This window comes from Notolepis coatsorum, assembly GCF_963971535.1.
Source record: "Notolepis coatsorum genome assembly, chromosome: 13".
NCBI lineage: Eukaryota > Metazoa > Chordata > Actinopteri > Aulopiformes > Paralepididae > Notolepis > Notolepis coatsorum.
In genome coordinates, this window is record NC_140177.1 from 117,421,727 (window position 1) to 117,442,743 (window position 21,017).

The following is a 21,017-nucleotide window of genomic DNA, read 5'->3' on the forward strand; positions in this document are numbered from 1 at the left end:
ATATGTATTGTTCAGGGTGTATGAACGTTAAACTTTTTCATTCACATATTCATACTAAAATATGATCTAAAGTATAAGTATGTTTTCATCTCTTTCTGCAGCTTTCTCCAGAACGTGATTTATAGCCCCAAATGCATTATATTGATGATCAAATACAGTTTGGTAGCGATCGGTGCCAGATGAAAAATTTCAAATGGACGTGCTTCTAGACGTTTCTACGTATCATCTGATGATGACCGGATGGGCGGGGGATCGTTTATAATTCCGTGGGCAACGTTATACCATTCATCTAATGTGGGTCAAATGTTCATCATAGCAGTTAGTGTCGAACACGGTAATACTACACGCTAAAACTCACCCCAGTCTCCGCGGGCCGTTGGGCGATCAGTGTGGGGTAGACAGTTTTCCATTATGGGATGTCGAAATACCCGGTCCATTTCCAGGTTGTATAATAATATATACGTCCAAATAACGTTGTTTATTGAGTTAGGGCGAGCGATCTATTATCGAGTGTTTCAAGATGGAGTCGCGGGAGCTATAGAGAGTGGCCAAAAGTAATATGGGTGATCACCACTTCATCCACATGACTTCCTGTTTGGCGCTTCTGCCGATCGGCCACCAGATGGCGCTCTTGAACCGCTAGAGGGTTGAGGAGGCCAGCACTGTGTCTCAGGGCTGCTGAGGAAAAATATGATTTCGATCACAGATTTTTGAAATATTGATATTAAAGACGAGTTAGGGCGTCCTCGGCAACTTTAGCATGGCTAGGAAAGACGCCTAAACACGTTTTCGGCACTTAAAGTGTTAACGTTAATATCGCCTAATCTATGTTTTAAATTATGGCTATGTGTCTAATCTGCCCGTCGCTTATCAAAGAATCATTTTCCAGTCAGTGCTGTCAAGGCAGATTGGTTTTTTATCGCTTCATTTCTGTTTGAGAGCATTTTGAAAAGCACCCGTTTTGAGGTAAAAAACAGCCCATTCTGTGATAATCGCCTTTTACTGGAATATTCCAGAACGTTGATATTTGTCTGCCTATTTATGAATCGTTTTCAAATAAACGCTAGATGATCAATAGTATACGTGCACGCACGCACGCACATTCGAGGCGTGCGCTGATAATAGCCGGTTTCATTTCCTCATGGATTTTACAGTGAAACCGCTGGAGCACATATCAGAAAAAAGCTTATATCTTCATCAAAACGAGTCTGATTATCCTAACACTGATAACATAGATTCCTTACCTGACATCAGATGGTATCCAACTGGTATATTCCAATTCCTGATCACCATTCGAAAAAATCGATAAGTGTATAGATCTAACGTGTATACAGTAGAACTCATGATCCGCGGCGCTCAGAGGATCCAGAATGAACTCTGGTAACCCCGGCTGCATCAGTGGACTGGAAAATGTGGACTGGAATATTTTTTTTCCCCCATCCATTTTAATTGAGTCCATTCCAAAATCCCTGATGTCATCTGGGAGACGATAGGGGGTGCTTTTTTCACATCTGATCGCCGGCGGCCCTTGGGTAGGCTAGGGTAGGCTCGCGTGATGCAATATGATTTCAGATCGCTAACAAAAAATTAATTCAGAGAAATCTCGTGAGTGGCTTTCAACATAACTATTGTAAACACGAGTTTAGCCGTGAGTGGCACTCAAAGTGTTAAGAGCCAGTGGAGAAACATTCCACTGCGCATCTTACTGTTCACGAGTTGAACCCACACAAATGACAACAGACACAAAGGATACGTTTAACGAATTCCATATAAATATATAGTTTATTAGCAACGATGCAGCAGCCTGATGCAGACGGCTTGGTGAGGATGCATACGGAGCACTCCTGGGCAGCTGTGCTCAGCGCACACACACACACACACACACACACGCGCGCGCAATATATACTACTGCTGCTGGAAGATATCACTGATCGTGCACTGAGGAGCCGGGCCAGACGCTCAAACCCTATGCCACCACACGTCCAGGTACTGTCCACCTTGGGCACGTGCGCATCATCCACCTGCTCTACGTTGTCTCACGCTTCCCAGGAGGTGTACATAACTCCTTCATCTTACAGAACAGCTCTGTGGGTGTGCACCTCGAGCAAGGAGATGCATGGCTAATCGGTACGTAATAATAATAATAATAATGAATTGCATAGCTCTTTTCTAGACACTCTAGACCAGGGGTGGCCAACCAGTCAGAGACTAAGAGCCACAAAAAAATTACTGTGGTACCACAAAGAGCGACACCATATACCAGCGTTTCTCAACCTTTTTTTTCAGTCACGGCACCCTTCATGTGTTTATAGGTCTCACCCTCTGGCCTCTGAAGTTGCTAATGTCTTTTTTATTTGGGCCTCACAGGGTTAAAAGTACCCTGTGAGACCCACGGTTGCAAAATTACAAAATCACTTTTAGCCATTTAAAAAAATAATGTTTATTTAAAAAATGTTAAAGGGGAAATATTTTACTATTTCTTTCACTATTTGGGCACTTTTACACAATTCCTGTGAGTCTATGGAACACCTAGGTTTAAAAAAAAAAAAATGCATTGTTTTGTATTTCTAATCAAGTACTAAAAACCGCATTTTTCTACCTCAAGATCTTAAGCCGTTTTGAGGCTGGGCTCCAACCACTGTGTGGCCTGGTGCCAACTGCCACATCAACTGCCACATTATTATGCAGCTGAGAAATCTCTGACATCACAGATATGCACATTTTCAGATGACTCAGTTCAGTGAGGGTGAATATTGTGAGAGGAGAATTGGAAGAATTCGCCAATATGAGAATTAGAGACATATATCCTATTAATATAAGTCCACATAGCTAAGAAACAATGGTAAACACTGAAAAAAGCCATTTATAAGATAGTTCCCCTTTAAGCACATGTATAGTCAATTGGTCCTGTTGTTCAGCCTCACAATGCTATTTGATAGTAAATGTGTTCCTATGTCCCACCCTCTGGCCTCTGAAGTTGCTAATTTCTTTTTAATTTGGGCCTCACAGGGTTAACCTCTTAAGCCCGAGATATACAGTAAACGTGTATATTTTCAGCATTATGTTTGTTTACCAATTATTTTAACTGTTATTAGTGAAATATAAGATTATAGAAATCTCAGGGCATTGAGTCGGAAACCGGCGCATATTGACAGGAGGAAGTGGCACAGCCAGAAGTGAGTGTAGTCTTTTGAAGGAAGAGACGCAGGGCTTTCAAATTTCGAAAAACTACCCTACCCAGCTCACACCAGCCCCTGTCAATCATCTGACTTCTGGATTTACTTTTTAATTTCTCTTATTTTTTGGGATTATCTCCCACAAACCTGAACGTTATTGCCATAAAACAGAACGCAGTTAGTTTCTCTACCTTTCTGTGAACGTCTTGCAAAAAACGGTGTTGCAATATGATGAAAATGGTGGAGAAATTTACATTATAAAAAAGATGGCAGAATTCAGTACTGTATCTACAAAACCTTCTGTTTAATCATCTTCCCTTTATTCATTTGCTTAGATTTTTCAGGTCTGGTCAATTTTAGCATGGTGTTATTTACAGTCAAAGATAAAAAAAAATTTAAATAGAATTGATATTCTCCTTTGGTTCATTACAATTTACTCAAGCCTAGTAACAGACACACTATTTCTGACACTGATCCATATATGTCCCTAGATTCAGATACCAAGAACATGCAAATGGACCATTTAAAAAAAATTTGTAAATGTTTATTCTACGTCCTTATGGAATGAGTGACATAAAAAAAAAAAAAGTAAAAAAAAAAAAAAAAGGTTAAAAAAAAATTAAATTTTTTTGTTTTTTTTTTAATTTAAAAAAAAAAAATTTATGGATGGAAGAGCCGCACATTGACGGGCAAAGAGCCGCATGCGGCTCGCGAGCCGCGGGTTGGCCACCCCTGCTCTAGACAAAGCGCTTTACAATGTAGGGTGGAAATTGCCTCCTTCACTGATAGCACCCAACCTTGGACTACGCAGGCTCAAAGGCTGCCATACACTGGCACCCGGCACACATCACACTACACAATGGCTGAGCGGCTCAGGAGACATGGATTATTAGGTGGCCTTGATGTCAGAGAACTGATTGGGAATTTGGCCAGGAACTTACTGTATATACGTGCGTAATTAATTGTTCAACAGTAGGCTTCTATTATTCAAATGACTTGTTTTATTAGGAGATCGTGGATATGTGCTGCCCCCCTGGTTCATGACCACACTCACCAACCCCCAGACGGAGCAGGAGGTGGCCTTTAGAGTCGGTCGTTCCAGACAGAGTAGGCGGTGGCCTTTAGAGACACTCGTTCCAAAGTCGAGCAACGCTTATAAGGAGCTGGCGGGGCATTTCTGTATGCAAATTCAGGTGTATGAGAACGTGCTTTCAGTTCAAGAACAAATGAAATTTTTGACCATTTGGAAAATGTCTGGTCTATTATATACACAAATATTTAAAAAAGTGAGATCAAGGCGGGACGTTGCTAACAGATATTCTCATTTTACACAACGCACACATAACTATCTGATGAACTTGCACTCCCACACTTGTGGGTCAGAAATACCATCCATCACCCCTCTTCCAGGTTATTGCTCTCGTGACAGAAATCCAATATCCATGCACCAACCTAAAAAAAAGCATATTTCAGCAGATATCAAACAGACTTCCTGGTGAAGACTGACCTTGTCCGGCAGGCTGGTGGAGATGATGTCCACCTGGAGGGAGATGGTGTCCACGAAGCTCTTCCTCCTGGTCAGACGGTCTTCATCTGGAGGCACGGAAAGAGGCCGTTTTCATCATCACATCTTTATACTGCACTGCAAGAGGCTCGTCAATATAGAACTAGGGAGGACCTCGACTAGTCGAATAATCGATCGGAAGGAACCGTAGTCGACTGCCAATCGATCAGTAAAATTTTGGGGTCATTCCATTTGGGCTGTGGGGGGTGCTTAGTTAATGTCTGATTTTTTTATAAATGTTTTGCATCCGACTGATAGATTAGCAGTCGACTACGGCTCCTTTCGATCGATTAGTTGACTATTCGACTAGTCGAGGTGGGGGGTGCTTAACACACTCAGTGCCAGCCATGCGGAGTGCTAAAAGCCTCTGTATGCCAGCGTCCACTTCAATGATAGAGCTCTCATATTTGCAAATGCATAAACTATGTATTAAATTATGGCTATGTGTCTAATCTGGCCGTCGCTTATCAATGACTTGTTTGCAGTCAACATTGTCGAAACGGATTGTTTTTTAATCGGTTCATTTCCGTTTTATACCATTTTGAAGTTTCAGGAAAATATAAAGATTCTGTGATAATCGCCCTTTACTGGAATATTCTGGAATACACAAAAAACATTTTTCTGCCTATTTATGAATCGTTTTCAAATAAACGCTAGATTATCGATAGTATATGTGTACTTATGCACGCTATAGAAGCGAGCTCTCATTTCCTGATCACCACACACACACACGCACACACACAGGGCACACGTTGATATCTCTGTAAAAAACGTTCTGATTATCCTAAGACTGGTAAAATAGATTCCTTACCTCAGATCAGATGTTCTCCAAAAAGATTATTCCAATTCCTGATCGCCATTCCAAATATCGATCGCATTTATTGATCCATCGCTGGGTACTGGAAATATGTATTCCACGCTGTTTTGGGGCTCTGCAATGAATCCGATCCTCTCGGGTGACTTGCCCGAGAAGTAAAATGAGGAAGCAGTATTTTTTTCCCCATGTGTTTCATTCAATCCATTCCAAAGGGGTGCAGTACAACAGGGAGAGACGATAGGGGGCGGTATTTTCCCAATGGAGTTCAGAGAGAGTTTGCAGCACTAACGTGAGACTAGATTAATGAAATATGAATTCAAATCGCTAATAAAGAAAAAGCGAGATATCTCGTCACTGGCACTCAAAGTGTTAATAAGTGTTAAGTGTTAGACTATCTGCACATTTCAAAATCGACTATATAAATCCTGTCAGGGACAGGCCTATAGAACACAGATTGGATGGACTGCATTTATATAGTGTTTTTATGCTTTACAACTTATGCCTCACATTCACCCATTCACATGGCGGAAGCGACCGTGCAAGGTGCCATGCTCATCGGAAGCAGTTAACAGAGTGTCATGCTCAAGGACACACTGCCGGGGAGGAGCAATAATCGAACCGGGAACCTTCCGATTACCAGACGAGCACTCTACCTCCTGAGCCACTGTCTGCATACACATACTGTATTCTGTGCATACGGAAAAACACAACCATTGAATGATTTGGTTCACTAGGACAGTGGTTAGGGTCCTTTGAGGGGGTCCCATTAAGTCCCAAGCAAAATGAGGAATACTGTCTATATGAATAATTCACTAGAGGTTCACAATGAGATAATGTATATGAATAACTTTTTCTGATCATAGGTGTCACTCTCTCCACTTACAGGACAGACAGTTGTGTGATTCTGGACTAACAACTATATAACAACAACACTCTTCTCAGAAGGGGGTATTTGGGACATAATCGGTGGCCTAATCTGAATATCTATTTGGCCTAATCTGAATATCTATTTGGCGTAATCTGAATATCTATTTGGTGGCCCTTGACATGGAAACATTTTGGGAACCTAGACTACACTATAGACCTGTTCGCGTCACGTGACTAAGTTGGCCCCTACCTGCACGAGCTGCTGCGCTAAAATAAGTACAACAGGGCTCTATGGAGAATCCATGGCACTCCCCTGACTAAAAGTTGTTTCAAACTAAAACGGCTGGATATCATTTAGCCAAATCAGCATGGATGTGACTGTGAGTCTTTCACATTTTACATATCGAGCTTTGGCATGGATTGATTGTTTAGATCGCTAGCATGGCTAACAAATGCAAATATATTGTAGTCTGCCCCGTTGTTCTGACCAGGATTTTGTTCCTTTTTGCCCCTGTGATGCACGATTACGGAGTCTGACATATACAGCAAACAGGTCTATATGATAAAGAGCTTTATATCATCATTCATATACAATTACGGAAATGTTACCCGTCTAAAATACCTGTCTCTTTCCAATATGAATAATAATGTACCAAGGTCATAATGATAGGCAGTGGAATTAGATGGGGAAAAAAAACACCAAGAAAACACCACATCCTACAAGGACCTCTGTTTCCTTTAGCATGCACTTTGAACAAGTATGACGAAAGGTCTCGGTATACTTGCTTTTAACAATGCATAAGCAGCTAGCAGCAAGAAGGCCCTAATGAGAGACCTTGCTTGCTCAGATAAACCACGCACACATTTGAGCAGGTGCGGGACAGAAATCATGAATAAAATATAGTCTGCAAAGTGCTACTAGGCTCTTATAAGGTGTTTGTTTTCACCACTGATTCATGTGTCAATCCCAAAGGATCTTCTTTCATCACAAGTGTCATTTCTAATAATGAAGAGAGACACAAGCGCACTCACAACAAGTAGACATGAGTTGGAGGAGCGAGTAAGAGAGCGTAAGTGTGGTGTGTGCTTCTGTAACTCACTGGAGGCCAAACCCGAGATAGTCCGGGTTAACTCGCCATGCTCTGGGCACCAAACCCGAGAAATCTCGGGTTTTAATCCATATTTCTTTTATTAGCGATATCCATTCATTTTTCATCCCTCGAGCCTGACGTTATCATTGGGAATGGGTCTGAGCTCGCAAAGGGCAAATACCGCCGCCTATCGTCTCCCGGATGGTATTGCACATCATTGGATTGGCTTGGATTGTGCATAGAAAAAATAAGTCCGGTCCAGGTTTTACTTCTCGGGCATGCAGTATTGTTATAACAGATGGACTGAGGACTGTGTTTGAGGACTGTGTTTGAGGACTGAGGACTGTGTTTGAGGACTGAGGACTGTGTTTGAGGACTGTGTTTGAGGACTGTGTTTGAGGACTGAGGACTGTGTTTGAGGACTGAGTTTGAGGACTGAGGACTGTGTTTGAGGACTGTGTTTGAGGACTGTGTTTGAGGACTGAGGATTGTGTTTGAGGACTGAGGACTGTGTTTGAGGACTGAGGACTGTGTTTGAGGACTGAGGACTGTGTGTGAGGACTGAGGACTGTGTTTGAGGACTGTGTTTGATGACTGAGGACTGTGTTTGAGGACTGAGGACTGTGTTTGAGGACTGTGTTTGAGGACTGAGGACTGTGTTTGAGGACTGAGGAATGTGTTTGAGGACTGTGTTTTGGATATATAACGTTGGATCAACAAACGCGATCAATATTTGGAATGGCGATCAGGAATTGGATAAATCTTTTTGCATGACATCAGATGTGAGGTAAGGCCTTTATGTTACGAATCTTGGGGTAATCAGATGTTCCTATCACCGCCATCGGAGCGTGTGTCTGTGTGTGTGTGTGTGAGGTTCGCGCCGACCAAAGTACGGAGAATCGATTTTTCAGACCCTGCTTCTCTTCATGCATGAGGACACATATACTATCGATAATCTAGCTGGGTTTTTTTATCCACTTTTTCTCCCCATTTTTCTCCCATCCCAATTTCGTATTTCCAATTCTTCCCTCCCCTGTCTTGAAGGTTGCTAGACTATGCCTCCCACTGGTTGGCTGTAGTGAGAATAGAAGCCTTGCATCACGTGTCCCCTCCGGTACACGAGGAGGCAGCCTGCCGCATCTTTTCACAGCAACAGCTCGAACTCTCAGTGGCGAGGAGTAACGCGTGGGAGGCTCACGCTGCCCCCGATACTCCCCGTTTCCGCCGCACCGGCGTCACCCAACCGACCTGTAGGAGTCGCTGTCCACAACGTCCAATCCCCACCCACCGGCTTTCCCACCCTCTAACACTGCCAATTGTGTTAGTATGACGGCCGGCCAAGCCGGTAGCAACGCAGAGAGCTGGGCTCGATACCAGCATCTCCTGCGTTAGTGGCGAGCGCCTTGCCCACTGCGCCACTCAGTCGCCTTAATCTAGCGTTTATTTGAAAACTATTCATAAATCAAGCAACAAATGGCACGATTTAAAAAAAATATTGTATCTCTCTTTCTCCGATTTTCTCTGTTTTCTCCCTGTCCCAATTTAGTCGTTGTGCCAATTCCCCCCCTCCCCTACCTGGTTGTTGTGCGCATGTTCTCGTACTGGTCGGTACAAGGGAACCCTGAAGTACCCGCATGCTTCCTCCGACACGTGCGGCGACAGCCAGTGGCTCTCTTCTCACCTGGCAGCGAGGGCTCTCATTGGTGAAGTGTAACGCGTGGGAGGTCACGCTGCCTTCCTCAAGTCCTGCCTCCGCTGAGCATAATGGCACGATTTCTAAGGAAATACATTTAAGCTCGATTTGCTGGAGTTTATTGAGATGAGACAGAACGCCCTACAAATATATTGATATTCGGCTTCCGGTTCCGATCAGCAAGCGCATGGCTGGCTGATTTTGCGGAGCTCAGCAACCAAGCCACATTAAGTCTGATTACGTTTTTATTTTTATACTATTTGATTTAATTTTACGTTAGAACCATGTCTAAACAGACACAGACCAGGATGGGAATGCTGAACGCGGTGGATAAGGAGCTCATTAGGTCGATATTCCGTGAGGAAATAGAGGCTATCGTGGCTAAGCTAACCGACAGAGTGGATGCGCTCCAGGAGACGGTAGCCAGCATAGACACACGGTTAGCCGTGGTGGAGGAGAGCCTATCCGCAGTCGTGGAGGTGGCTGATACCAACGCCACGGTGATATCGTCCTTGGAGGACAAGCTGCGGGCTTGTGAGATGAAGACGGCAGATCTGGAGGACCGTGGCAGGAGATGCAATATTAGAGTATACGGGTTACCCGATGAAGTGGAGGAGAACGCGCCGATTAAGTTCCTCGAGAAAATGATACCGAAGTGGTTCCCGAAGCTAGCCTGCCCAGAGATAGAGATAGCGCACAGGATCTTCAGAGCTGCTATCCTGATGAAAAGCGAGCGTACAAACCCAAGCACATTTATCTTCTGCTGCCTGAGGTTCCAGACAAGACAGGATATTCTAAAAGAGGCCAGGTTGAATCCTCCGGTGGTGAACGGCCGTACCCTGAGATTCGCCGCAGATTTCAGTGACTACACAGCGAGGCGACGTAGAGCTTTCGCTAGAGCCATGGATCTCGCCCGTGAAAGGGCGGTGGAGGTATACCTATTGTTCCCGGCAACGTTAAAGGTAAAGACGGGACGAGGAGCTGTGTCGTGCAACAGTCTATTCAAGTCACCATCCGAGGTGGAGGACTTCATTCGGAAAAGCAATACAAACATCCCGACTGAGAGGAACAGACCGCCCCCGGTGGAGCAGACCTCGAGCGACGGAGAGTGAGAGGCCGGAGCAGGTACCTGAGGCTGGCTTCACACGAGGCCTGCTAACATGCTGGCTATCCAAGCTAGCGGCCCTGAAGAGTGGAGCGGGCTCCACACGTGGGCTGCTAGCATACCAGCTAACCAAGCTAACGGCTCTGGAGCACGAGAGCTGTTAGCACACTAGCTAGCTATCCAAGCTAGCACTGTTGTAAACACAGCCGACCGCAGATTTGTCAGTCGTCAGAACGGTAACATTCGACTTCTCTATACGGTATTGTCTCAGTTACGAGCATGAATATTGACTATTTTAAATGTAATTCAGACTGTATGGGCTTATGAACCGTTCAACCAAGGGGGGTGACCCTCTTGCAACGAGCTGTCTGCGGGTGGCAGGTCAAGGCTCTCCTAGCTAACATTGCTGATACTGCGTGCTTTTAACTTTTCTTTCTTGTCACAGCAGTGCGGCAGTGCACATGGCCGCCACCGACGCTGCATTACCTCAACGATGGCAACACGGTAATGCTCGAGGTTTATTACCACAGTGGTATTATTTAAACATTTGTTATGAGTACTTCACTTTACTCAAGTTTAACTCGGACAAACTGTGTTTCAGGTGCTTTTACCGTCTGCACAATGTTCTATGCACTGAGCTCTATATAGATTTATTCTCTCTGTTGAGCGAAGGGGGGTTCCCCTATTTTTTAATCGTTACAATATACAATTTTGGTATGGTTAATGTATGGTTACGTAATGGTTACGTAATGTGGTTGTGGTTGCTGTGACCGGTCACAGTGCCAAATGATGTTTGATCCACATCGGACAAGATATTTGAAGGGGGGGCGGGGGGGATACAGGGATTTTAGTTTTTCATTTCTTCTGGCTCGCTCTATTATGTGTTTGCTCTCGCCCAACAGGACCTTAGCGTGGGGATGTGTATATGTTGTGGTGCTCTACTTCAAGGGAATATCGTTCAGTCATACTGCAACCTGGATAACCCCTTGAGTGCCAGTGCTTTAGTCAATGGGAGGTCGGTGATATTTGCGAACGCTTAAATAATCTTAAATTATGGCTATCGGTCTAAAACACCCCTCGCTTATCAATGACTTGCTTGCAGTCAACATGTAAGAAACGGATTGTTTTTTCATTGGTACATTTCCGTTGTATACCGTTTTGAATACGAGTATAGTTTCGGAGAGTTCTAGTAATTTCAGATAAATTCCGCGATAATAGCCCTTTAGTGGAATACACAAAACACGTTGTAATTTTTCGGCTGATTTATGAACGTTTTCAAATAAACGCTAGATTATCAATAGTATGTGTATACTTATGCACGCTAGAGAAGCGGGCTGAAAAATCTATTATCCATGACCTGGTCAGCGCTAACGTCATACACGCACACACACACACACACACGTTGTGATCGCTATGAAAAAAACATCTGATTAACCCAATACTGGTAAAATAGAGTCCTTACCTCACATCAGATGTTCTGCAAAAAGATTAATTCAATTCCTGATCGCCATTCCAAATATTGATCGCGTTTATTGATCCAACGTTATAGTCCGAAACTAAGGCTGTCAAAGTTAACACGGTATTAACGCGCCCGATTCCATTAACGCCACTATTTTTTTTAACTCACGATTAACTTTTAAGATTTTTTTTTTTTTACTTTAACTAGACTTCACTCAGGTGTATTATTGATGCTCTCATTGATACTATGTTTGTTTCTGAAGTGTGTGTGTGTGTGTGTGTGTGTCAGCGTTTCCGTTAGCCGGTAATTACCGGTATTTGACCGGCAAAATCTGTTGAAGTCCGACATATTTAATCTCTCCGGTCTTAATGTCCGGTGAAAATAATTCCCTGAGTCTAAGCACAATTTCATTATTTGAATTGTATTAAAATAGGCTAAAATTAAATAGCCTATGCGATGAACGAAACAATCATTACATTTGTTTCATCGTTGCTTCTAATAATGACAACGACGTTGTCAGCGAGAGCTTAGTGCTGGGTGTGCGAACTTTTGTGAAGCTGCAGAGCCGGAGCAGCAGCAGCACAATGCAGTACTCCAGCAGTACTCCAATTCAGCCATTTTCAATTCAATGTTGGGTGGGGGGCGCTGCTGTGCGGTCCCCAGAAAAGAGCCAATAACAGCTGAATCTGCTGCTCTGCATCGACATACTCTGGCAAATAAGTCATTGGGAGGTGGGAGAGAGAGAGTCGTCACGCAAACCCACGATAATGTTGCCGTCTCTCTGTCAAATTTCTCAGTTCTTCGCTTGATATAATTAATACAAATGTCCAATATAACGGAATTCGTTAGCTCATAAAAATGTGATTATAACAGACTGTTGTTTATTAATGTCGGGCGACTGCCCACAGACACCTATTTGTTTTAAAGTCGGCAGCAGCACGAGTCTCTGGACTTATTTTATTTGGAATATAATGACTTTATACGCAAAAGTAGCCTAGTTTTAAGTAAAAATATTATAAATCTACATGCCTTGATGATGTCATTCTTTTGTTTTGTTGTCATTCTTTTGCCTATCAATTGTTTTTAAGCTCAATAAACTCTGACCGGAATTTCTCTCATTTGACCGGTAGATTGAAATCTACCGGACACTGAGGCCGGCAACAATTTTTTCTAACGGAAACCCTGGTGTGTGTGTGTGAGATATATATAGAGAGAGAGAGGGGGGTGAGAGAGATGAGGAAGGGGCAAGAGAGAAAGAGAGCTGGGAGAGTGCATGTGTGTGTGAGAGAGAGAGGGGGGGCGGGTTGTGAGTCCTCAGCCCTTGTGTGGGTGAATGTAACAAGTTCCTAACGTTTTCTTTCCCCTATTATTTCATGCACAGTGGCGTAGCGGAGGCCCCCACTGTAGACTATCCTCTTAGATTTTGTAACGCCAGCCAAGACAGTGGAGCCCAATATGGTCTGTGGGGCTGCAGCTGGATGCATCTCTGGCAGAGGGCGGGCCCCCCCCCTCCCTGCTATGATTTGCTCACCTGCGATAGGGCTAGGCTGATAACTAATGTTCATTGGCAGCGTTCAAAACACAGCGGGAAGGCGCCGGTAAAAATGCCGCAAATATCCAAGCAAGCGGCGGTGCTTAGAAAAACAAGATGAGAGCGAAAGCCGCGCCGCATCCACAGCCCAGCCAGGCCCCCAGCCACGCTACAGCCGGCGAGACAGGTTAGAAGAATAGAACGTTTTATTCGCCATAACCAGTATGCTACTACAGGTTACATGTATGCATCAAAACGGTTACATTGTTTGTGTCGCTCCGCAAAGCTGATCGTGAGAGCGCGGAGTTGGGCAGTGGTCTATAGTGAACGAGAGTGTTGTTGTTATTATTATTATATCACTTATCTCAGCACCCCCGCTGCTGAAGCCCTGATTATATTATATTATTATACAGTTCCTACTGACCCTATACTGTTTACAAAAGATGCCTGAAAAAAATAAACATTTAAAAAATGTGCCTACAGCCGCCGAGTGCTCCCACGGGCCGAATATTGCCCCGATCCTCTCAAGATTAAATCCACGGGTACCGCTCGGCGTGCCGAAGCTTTTCCTAAATCACTTCCATCATCGAAAACGAGGGGAAAAGGTCAGCTCGCGACCCTGAAGATTTTGCGTGATTTTAAAAACGCTGTATTAAGTGAGCCTATTATGGGCTCCACGCAAGCTTTCTACCGTGGGTACATCTGGGCATCCCGCAACTTTTACTCATTCACATGTAGCCCCGAAAATGCTTAGAAAAGGAAAGCCGAAAGCGTGGAATAAACTCGCCGAAACGGAAAAGTGTCCCACGGGCGCGCCGTGATTCCGATCCGAGTGAAAATATTCACGGCCACAGAGGAGACCGTGGGACACCTTTTTGCAACCGAATATGTGTCTCGAATTTGCTCCCACGCGGCGAAAAAAAAGCAAAATTTTCTCACTTTATTATTGATTTAGGGGAGTGGGCGGGGCCTCATGGTCCGACATATTGCGCAACGCCACTGTTCATGCACACTATTCATTGTTTTAAATTATTATTTTCAGAGGTCAGACCGTAAACAAGGGTAGACTGAGTCTTGTCTTTAAAGGCCCACTTGCAGGTTAAACCATACTCTTCAATTATGGGTAGTTTACATCATTGGTATCCAATTTCATTATTTATTTATTTCCATTTGACGCAGGAAATTCCACTCAGAAAGGGTTAAAAATGTCCATGGACGAATAACATTTATGGAGCCAATCAAAAAGCTTATCAGACGCCATCAGTGCCGTGACGTCACTGAAGGTAACTTTCCCCTACCTCTCATCTACTACAATGGAGTTTTGACGAGTGCAGAAAGCCATTTCCTTGATCCAAATGGACGCCTTACAAGACGCAAATGGGTTTAATCGTCGGAGAGACTTTGATGGACCAGCTACAACTGCATTTTTGGCTGAAACAAGGTAGTTATAAGGGTTTTAATGTCATAAAAAAAGAATTACATGTACCACTAGGCAGCCTGTTGTTCAGTACAGCAGCGCTATTGGTCTGTTAGGCTGTCGCTTTATGCCTTATCCCCGTCATGGGTCATAGTACCAAGCTGGCTATATGGCTCTGGCTAACGTTAACGTTAGCATTATGTCTACTGTCGTGAACCATTTTAAATCGGGGCATGTAAAAGAGTTTCGGGAACGAGTAAAATGTGCAGGTCCTCTTCTCAGACCTGTGGGGCAAAGCACTGCACGCATCATGTCGGCTAGCAAGCTACACGTCACGGCATGTTGATACGATAGTAGCTAGGGATGTCCCGATCGCCTTTTTTTGCTCCCGATCCGATTCCGATCATGTGATTTTAAATATCTACCGATTCCGATCGTTCCCGATCCGATCTTTCACATTAGTAATCAATTTTGACGCATTTTTGTCCTAAACTGGCGGAGCAAGACAAGCCCCTCTGTTGGCTATAGTCCCTGGAGGGGCGCGAGCGCGGCGGCTCTTGTTATTACATTCACCCTGAGAAATGTGCTTCATAAGAAATATTAAAAGTTTCAATATATGTTTGCACATTAGTATACATTCAGTGTTCGACTTACGGTCTGAAACGCAGACGATAATCCTTAGTCACCGCAAATAATTGACGTTATCCAGGTGAAAAGTTAGTCTGAAAAGTCCGCCTCCAGGCTCCAGCCTGCTGCTTCATGAGTTTTTCCTCCACACGGAATGTCGTCCTTCCAAACATTGCAATTGCTGTTTTAAAATGCTTAGTTCCAACTTCCAAACCTCTAGCTGCTCAAGTGAGTGGATAACAGTGTTTCGGGAGCGACGTGTTGTACTGTTGTTGTGATGTGAGCGTGTAGCCGGTCTAAATTAAAGGGAATGTGTTTGTTGCAACGGTGTAAATTAAAGGGAATGTGTTTGTTGTGGACAATTATTCTGCTCTGTGTGACAATAAATACATTAATGATATATTATATGTAATTTAAAACCAAAACGAAGGCCTCCGTATGAGTTTAAGACGTGAACATGTCATGTTTGTTGAATAAAAAAAAAAAAAAAAAATCTTTTATTGACTGCCGATTTTTATTAAATTTTTTTCCCCGATCCCGATCCTCTGAAAAGCACGTGATCGGCGCCGATCCCGATCACGTGATCGGATCGGGACATCCCTAATAGTAGCCCCTTTCATGACTGATGCACTCGGTCACGAAACGGGCTACCACGATAGCCAACTAACGTTACAAGCTCAAACACCTTATAACTACTACTACTGTCGTGTCCATAAGTTCCCTGGCAGAATACTTTGTTTGTGAGGACAAAGGTATACAAAGAGGAGAGAACCATTTTAAATCGGGGCATGTTAGGATTTTTTGTCTTTCTTTTTTTTTTTTACAAATAGTGGTTCGCTTTAGAGATACATGGCTATGATCACGGAGCAATAGTGTTAGGTGAAACAGATACTAGCTCCTCGGCTAGCCTAGTAGTAACAAGAAGGCTCTTTGCTTCCTGCCACTACCTGCCTGTGATTCTCAGGCCCCCCTGCTGCCCTGTACCTTGTGTGACGTCATCATTAAGATGACACACGCACGTTATGAACCATTGATTAAAATATCCACGTGTGTGGTGATTGTGGTTGGGCAGACAAAATGTTTGATAAAACTGGGTCAATTTCGATAATTTTTTCCCCCCTCTTCATGAAAGTCACCGTTGGCCTAGTCACATTGTTTATTGAACAAAAATACAACATGCAAGTGGGCCTTTAAGGTAGTTAGCAAACCAACCCACAGTATGTTGAGAGAAGCCAGTATTAACACTTTGATTACCGGCCATTAACAGTTAACACATCCTCCGCCGGAAACGCTTTAAAACTTTGACCGCCAGACCTCGCTGTACAGCGTTATTGAGATCAATATTAAATTTTTTCGCCCATGGCATTCATAATTCATATATACACCTGCGACGCTCCAGCTGGACCCTAAAGGTGAAGGCAACGACGGCTCAATACCGCCGCCTGGTGGATGGTCGGGCAAGTTACACTCGCTTACAGGATATGGCTGCTGTGCGTCGATTAAATTCATCCGGCCGTCAGATATCGTTGCAAGGCTCCCGACAGACAACATGTACATAATGGATCGCTTTATAAACTTAATAATCGATATGATTTCGCCGTTTATTGCGACATACAAACCGGAAATGGACCTAGGCGATCAACATCCTATACTTGGGATCTTTCACCGCCAGTCTCTTTGACGCACGGTAAGAGGACACTAACGTTATTTTCAGCCCAATTGTACATTTCTTTATTTACAAACCATCTGATCAATAAATCAACCCATACTACATAAAGCAGTTAGTGACGATCAAGGAATTATAAACGACCCCCCCCCCCTTTCCTCCACGCATGATGACGCATAACTATACCGATCATGTACATTTGAATTTTTTATATATAGCGTGTCTAGGGAAGAAACGGCAATCGATAATCTACCGTACTTTTCGGACTATAAGCCGCGGCTTTTTCCCCCATTTTTCGACCCTGCGGCTTATATAACGGTGCAGCTTATATGTGACTCGACGTGACCAAACCCGAAAATGTAAAAATCAAAATATTGCTTTTTTGACTGCATTGAAATGTTATTTATCTGTTCCCTTATTTGCTAAACTTAATACAACTTGTAAATGAGTTCATTCTTGTTATTTGTCCGACAGTATTGTGTCCCAATGCTAATTACATATGGTAATTAAACATTAAAACACCTGCGGCTTATAGTCCAGTGCGGCTTATATATGTACACATCATTCAATTTAGCTGCTGCGGCTTATAGTCAGGTGCGGCTTATAGTGCGAAAAGTACGGTATATATGTGTTTAGGCCTATAACTCACGTTCTAGGAATTACTGCAGAAAACGATAAAAACATACTTATATTCTAGACGGTATTTTTGTATGAATGTATGAATGAAAAAGTATAATCGATGTTGAATGGGCCATAGTAATGTCAATATACCAATAACATTTTAAAAGTTATAGCCCTACTAACTCATTTGGCTGAGTTAGGGGGAGGGGAGCCGTGGGTGGGTCCTGGGCGTTGTGGACAGCGACCCCTACAGTTCGGTCGGGGCGCCTACTCAGCGAAGGTAGGATCTGGTGAGAGGTAGTGCGGCCTCCCACACGTTACACTCTCCCAGTGAGAATCTGCGCGGCCAGGCTAGCTGCCGGCTGGCTGCACATGCGTTGGAGGAAAGCATGTGACAGTCTCCGGCCTCTCGGACCAACAGTAGGGGAAAGTGCGCAACAACCAGGAAGGGGGTTGGGAATTGGCATAACGACTAACAGTGGGATGGGAGAAAAATCGGAAAAAGAAGGAGGAAAAAAAAAAAAAGTTATAGCCCTGCAAAGAAGGTGAACCACTCCATAGACTTATAGCGCTGGCAGAGAGGGGCATTAGATGGGTACAATGCTTGGCAGGCAATGTGTTAACATGGTAAAGCATGGTTAAATGCCACCACCCACTTCAATGATAGCGTTGTGAACGCATAATCTCTGAGTTAAATGTGTTTTTTTTAACACATTTTTTTATAATTTTTTTTTGACAAGACAAACATTAACAGTAAATATCCCAATAAATCACAGGAATATACATTCCTGTATTTGAATCAATAAATGTAGGTTACGAGATATATACATAATCCCCACAATACAATACAGTACATACATATGCTCTTCTTCCCCCCCCCCTCAGGACCCCCCTTGGAAAACCATCCATTATTCGTTTCTAACCAGGGATTACAATTCATATGCTAACCTTTATTCTCTCCACCACTTCTAACCAGATTGCAATGCTGGCTTCATTGACACCTAAAATTCTTGCTGTAGATATCTCTAAATAAATCACATCGAGATAGGTAAGAACCCATACCTTCCGGCACATTTTATCCGGTTGAATCCATCGTGATGCTATCAACTTTTTAGCAGCCGTAAGACCGGACAAAATTAGTCTCTTTAGCTGTATAGAGGCTGCTAACTGCGAAACATCATTCAACAACAATACAGAAGGCATTACAGGTATGTTCAGAAATAAAAATTCTGATAATTGCGTAGTGACTTCTTCCCAGAATATCTTAACAGGGGGGCATTCCCAATACATATGCATAAATGTACCTATATCACCTCTTAGACACAAGGAGCATAGAGAGTCTTGTTTAAGCCCCATTCGGTTCAATCTTATAGGTGTCAGGTAAGTCCTATGAATATAATTAAGATTAATCTGTTGATGGTCCGGGTTGCGTGACGCTAGTCGAACGTTTGCCCAGACTTCTTGCCAATCAAAATCTACTTCCAAGTCTGGTATATCCCTCCTCCAGACTGAGTCTAGGGGAAGGATTCCATACGAAGACGTTAGTAAGTGATGATAAAAGTCAGATACGAAGCCTCTCGATGTCTCCCTTTCATAGAATAATGTGTGATATCTGTGGTGCTCAAGTGGTATCTTTAATGGGACTCCATGAGCCTTCAAAGTTGCTAATAACTGTATATAGAAATAATAAGTGGAGCTGGTGAGGTTAAATTTGTTATGAATTTCATGATAGCTACAGAAACCCCGTTTGTTGAATATATCTCCCAATGTATGTATGCCCTGCTTTTCCCATTTGGGGTATCTGATAGGTCGTTGTACAATAAGGAGTGCATTGTTATTGAATAGGGGAGAATGGCTATGCCATTTGTGTTGGTTAGTATATTTTTTCTGTGTGTCACGCCATATCCGAATCACATGTGTAATAAGAGGGCCAAATTTCAAGTCGCATTGCTTAATTGATAATTTGATGTATACTATATCCTGCAGTCTATGTGGTGCCACTATGTTTTCTTCTAATGTTCTCCAGGATACAGATGCTTGAGAATCAAACCAGGTGCTCAGTGGTCTTAAAGAGAACGCTTTAAAATAGTGGTAGAAGTCTGGAAATGCTAAACCTCCGTCGGCTTTGTTTCTCTGTGCAGTGGATCTTTTTATTCGTGGAGGTTTGTTGTTCCAAATAAATGTATATGCGGTGGAGTGTAATTTTTTCCAGTAATCAGCAGGAGGGGGTAACGGTAACATTGAGCTAAAGAAGTTGATTGAAGTTGATTATGGCTATGTGTCTAATCTGCCTGTCGTTTATCAATGACTTGTTTGCAGTCAACATTGTGGAAACGGATTTTTTTTTTTAAATCGGTTAATTTTCGTTTTATAGCATTTTGAAAAGCCCTTGTTTTCAAGGAAAATATATAGATTCTGTGATAAACGGCATTTACTGGAATATTCTGGCATACACAAACACGTTGTAATTTTTCGGCCGATTTATGAATCGTTTTCAAATAAACGCTAGATTATCGATAGTATATGTGTACTTATGCACGCTATAGAGGCGGGCTGAAAAATCGATTCTCTCATTTCCTCATCAGCGATCACAGCCACACACACATACACACGCATAGGGCAAACGCTGAGATATAGGTGAAAATAGCTCTGATTATCCTAAGACTGGTAAAATAAATTCCTTACCTGAGATCAGATGTTATCCAAAAAGATTATTCCAATTCCTGATCGCCATTCCAAATATCGATCACGCTTATTGATTACAGTGTTGGGTACTGTAAATACATAATCCACACGTTTTCCGGGCCGGCGAGCACAATCGATCCTTCAGTTGGCTTGAGGGAAAAGTAAAATGAGGAAACTGGCCACCCCCCCATTCGTCAGTGTAAAGTAATGGGGTGCAGTTACACAGGGAGAGACGATAGGGGGCGGTATCTTCCCAATTGAGCTCAGAGAGACTCTGCAGCACTAACCCGAGGCTCGATTGATGAAATATGAATTCAAATCGCCAATAAAAAATTAAACGACAAACAAACGCTATATAGCGTCGGGGGCACTCAAAGGTCGGCATGAACTAACGACAAAACGTGTCCGTGGCACTCAATGTGTTAACAAGCCTTTTGATAAAATAGCGCGATCCACAGTGTCAAATGCTTTGGACAAATCAATAAAAAGAGCTGCACACCGTTTCTTGCTGTCTAAGGCCTTTGAGATGTCATTTACAACTTCCATAGTGGCAGTGACCGCGCTGTGTTCTTTTCTAAACCCTGACTGAATACAGAAAGTTTAGAGATAGTTCTGTAGTTATTCAACAGTGTTTGGTCTCCACCTTTTAAAAGGGGTAAACATAAGCCGCCTTCCAACTCTTTGGGATTTAATTTGTA

General features: G+C 43.2%; 1 protein-coding gene across 1 annotated transcript in view; it reads right to left on the reverse strand.

Moving 5' to 3' along the window:
* The window catches only part of efr3a (EFR3 homolog A), a 463,079-nt gene that overhangs the window by 7,703 nt on the left and 434,359 nt on the right, over positions 1–21,017 (reverse strand). Inside the window, exon 18 of the mRNA XM_084327782.1 lies at positions 4,684–4,769. Coding sequence (XP_084183908.1) covers positions 4,684–4,769 — 86 coding nt within the window. The remainder of the gene's footprint in view (positions 1–4,683; positions 4,770–21,017) is intronic.